The sequence below is a fragment of the Gavialis gangeticus genome, unplaced genomic scaffold, assembly GCF_001723915.1.
Source record: "Gavialis gangeticus isolate Ggan-Ray unplaced genomic scaffold, GavGan_comp1, whole genome shotgun sequence".
Lineage (NCBI taxonomy): Eukaryota > Metazoa > Chordata > Crocodylia > Gavialidae > Gavialis > Gavialis gangeticus.
The window spans coordinates 25,215,588-25,219,766 of NW_017729026.1; the positions used below are offsets into that span (position 1 = coordinate 25,215,588).

The 4,179-nt window shown below is 38.0% G+C and overlaps 1 protein-coding gene across 1 annotated transcript in view; it reads left to right on the forward strand.

The window, feature by feature from the left end:
• Positions 1 to 4,179, forward strand: part of LAMA4 (laminin subunit alpha 4) — a 264,483-nt gene that overhangs the window by 103,181 nt on the left and 157,123 nt on the right. Inside the window, exon 6 of the mRNA XM_019520073.1 lies at positions 4,058 to 4,153. Coding sequence (XP_019375618.1) covers positions 4,058 to 4,153 — 96 coding nt within the window. The remainder of the gene's footprint in view (positions 1 to 4,057; positions 4,154 to 4,179) is intronic.

A 4,179-nucleotide genomic window follows, 5' to 3' on the forward strand; every position in this document is an offset into this window, starting at 1 on the left:
GTAACTTGGCAGCCTGCTGGAGGGATCTGAATGCCATCTGTTGCAACTCATGAGAAGGGAAGGTATTCCTGGTAGGAACTATATCCAAGAAAGAAACTATTTGGAGAACTGCCTTGGGAAGGGGGTGAAGGTAGGCACACAATTGGACTGTAAGACAGCCCACCTAGGTGCTGCCCAAGCAGGCTTTTAAAGAGTTTTACAGATCTAATTTTACCTTTACCTCTGCTAAAAATTATAATGTAGCGTATTTCATTAATAGCAGCTGACGTTGCCTGAACAGAAACACTGTACAAACATTTAGACAAGTAATCCATAAAGGGTTTCTATGCCTCATAAAGTCTACTAACATTAATCTGAAAATGACTGCTCCAAATCAAAACATCTATGTTAGATGCCTTGTACTTAGCAAGGTTGGCTTAGTTTTTTATTTGTAACTTCATTAATGCTTTGGGGAGAAATATTCAACCTGAGGAATGCCTTATTGAAATGTAAAAATATGACTATGCATATCTGACTTGCAAAAAGCAGCACAAGGGGTACATAAAACAAAAATTTATACAGAAGAAAAATATGCTAAGAGCCATAAAAGAACTAGAATAATAAAAACTACAGCTAAAACAGGTCATGTAGTCCATGCCACGGCATGAGACAGGGTCATAAAAGAAGCAGAAAGGAAATTTGAATCTTGGTCTCTCATATCCAGATGAAAGCTTAGGCATTCGTCTATGATAGAGAATATGATAACAGAGCACGGGTGTGAACCTGAATTTTTCACATCCCAGGCCAGTGCCCTAACCAGGGAATCACAGACACCCAGCAGACAAGAGCAAGCATGAAATGAAAGGAAATAACAATGTGGTCTTTCTGTGCAAGATACTGCCTAATGAAAAATGGCTTGTATTCCAAAGCTTGTCGAATTTTATTCAAACTATCTAGTTAGTCCAATAAAAGATATTCCCCTTGCCTCTGTGCAACATAGTCATTTTCCTATACCATTTTTTAAAAACAAAAACATTTATACTCATTTATAAAAGTTTTGTGTGCTTTTCAACATACCCATTAGCATGTGTCATATGTTTTATAAGGCTTTACGCACACTTCCCCCATAAATTAAGTTAATTCAGAAGCTTTCTGGAAGTACTGTTACTTATTGAGTGCATCTATATGTGCATTAATGCACCTTTTCTAATGCACATTAAATTTAGCACCTCTGGGTGCCTATACATGACTGTGGAGGCTGCTCCAACACACTGGAATTCCAGAGCATTGGAGTAGACTTGATTAACTGAGTCTGCTGGAGCATGGCAATTGCCATGCTCCAGCAGCCTCCTGCATCTTGTGTATCAGCATTCAACGAGCTTTAGTTCAAGTGCCCCCAGTGCCATTTTTAAAAGTGGGGATGCTGATACATGAGACATAGTGGTGCTTTCAGAGCCACTCTAATTAAAGAGCCACCCCTTCCCACCCTCAAAGCATGTGTAAAAGTGTCCTCCAATGTAAGGTACTAAATTAATATGCATTATGCTGTGATAATGCATGATAGTGCATGATAATGATAGTGGGCATTTGCACACTTTTTTTAGTAATGCTTAGTGCTCAGTAGACTATTTTACTGTGCATTAATGTAAACCCATGGGTTTTTACATGATGTTTTAATGTACAGAAAAATAGTCTACAGAGCATTAAAGCACGTGTAGATGCACCCATTAACACTGTAAAATGTAATGCTACTTTTAAAATGCAGCACTTACTAAACAACTGGATGAAACATAACCTGTCAACCTTGCTTTTGAAATTAATTTGTTACAAGCATTTGCCACACATGTAAATTAGCAAGTTAAAAAGAAGACGTAATTTTGTTTCTACATGTTGCTGTTGTATTACCTGGTAGCCCTAAGTGTTTTTTCTAAAATAATCTAGATCCTATCCCCATCGTTTATGGCTGAAACTAAAATAGATCACATTCTAAACCCAATCTAGTATAAAACCAGAACAATTTCACTGCCATTAATTAATTTCTCTTGTACCAGTGAAACCAAAATGTAGTTCATTATGGCTGCTTGCAAACATTAAAAAAAAAAACAACTCATGCTTTACTGGAAGAAGCAGTGTGTTACTTTGACTTGGGTCTGCAGCATCTCTATAGTTCAGGTGCTTCAGCAGGGCTTTTTGGCACTTTTATCTAATAGCTGATTCTATCCACTGATTCAATCAGACAACAGGCGAGCCTGTTCCAACTAATGCACTGCCTCTTCCGGGCACTGGGCTCCATGTGGGAATGCACCAAGTTTAAAGTAAAGAGCCTTTTTTGTTGTTGTTTTTGTTTTGTTTTGTTTTCTTTGGGGGGGGGTCATGTCTGCAAGCAGCCCAAGTTTACAATTAAGCATACATTACAAAAATTTCCCCTCAAAATTTTCTGGCTGCTTGTCATTTGATCTGTGGATAGACAAACACAAAATATAAATAAACAATGTTATTATTGGAACCTGATGATACTGTGAATCACAAAAGCCAAAATAATTCTGGGAAAATCACTTTTGTTCCTTTGGGTTTTGTTGTTGTTTGTTTATTTGTTTTACCTGTTTATGTTTTAAGACTATATTTAAGTATTAAAATATTGTTTTAAATAACAGAAACATAAAGAAATACAGTTGTGTTTTCTAAAAAATCACTTATGACTTTAGTAAAACCTTAGCTTCCTAAAGCTGCAATGATTTTTAAAACCTCATTTACTTTCACCGTAAGTGGGTTATGAACAGCCTGGCATGCCAGACTGAATATTTTTTTTCCTCATCTGATCTTGGAACCTAAGCAGTCTTAGACCTGACTAGTACTTGGATAGGAGACTGACTTAGAAACCCAGGGTTCACACATATATACTAACTTTCTGACAGTTAAGCCAACTTAAGTTTTTTAAGTCGACTTAACTGTCAGAGCATACACACGTATGTGGAGCAGAGTCGATTTAAATGCAATGCAAGATAATACACCTCTGAGGTGTATCATCTTGAGTCGCATTAGTTAAGTTGACTTAGCTCATAAGATAGCTGCCACCATGTCAAGGAGCTGTATGTGTATATACTCTGAGGTGGCTTAACTTAAGTCACCTTAGTTAAAAATCGCCTTATTTTAAGTTGACTTAGTACTTGTGCATGCACCCCCAAGTGCCGCAGATACAAACCAAAGAGTTTTGGCCAAATACTTTGCAAATGCTAAGCTGTAAAAACTGAATGAGTGGGAGGACGTCTTTCAGCTCCATCATCACAACTGATCTGATGGATGGGAATGCAAGGGTGGGTGTTTGTTTTTTGATTTGCTAAGCTTGCCAACAGCACTACAGTCAGCTATTAATTCTTCTAAGGTTGGAAGGACAAATGAGGAGGCAGTCTGAAGCTGCAGAGTTGCCATCTGCCTACATTTCTTGGGAAACCAGTTCTACTCAAAACAGGCATCCGTGGATATAGTGCAGATCAATACATTCAATAGCCTTCATGGAGATAGATGACAAATACTTAAAACTTTAAGTATGCTTCTTTCCATGGTCTGCCTCCCAAAATTCATTCTGTACAGTTATCTGTACGTGACTCAAATGAACATCCTGATAATATTAGTCTCTCTCAGATCTCTCCTTTACTCATCAATGAGAATCATCACATATTTGCATCTCAGTTTGGATTAAACCTGATAAATCTCAACAAACAAATGGAAAGTAGAAAGCGAAGAGATGAAATCCATGCTTGCTCTATCCATTGGCAGGGGAGATTGTGTAGTCTAATGTGTAAGGCATTTGACTGTGAGGAGACTATGACTTTAATCCTGCCTTTGTGTCTGACCAGCTGGGTGACCTTGGACAAGTCATTTCACCTCTGTGGTTCTGTTTCCCCTCCTGCCCTTCTTCTTATTTAACTAGACTGTAAGCTTCTCAGAGCATGTACTACTTTTTACTATATAGGGCCTAGCACAATGGGTTCCAAATCTTAACTGATAGATTAACTGATACATATGATACTTTAAAGCAGTTAATGATCATTCTAAAATATCCTTCTTTTCCCACCAGAGTGCCATTGTGGAGGAGGACCATGTGACAGCCACAATGGAGAATGTCTAGCAGAAAGCCTTGAATCTCCTACAGGAATAGACTGCCCAACTATCGGTAAGCAAAACTGCTTACCACCCAAA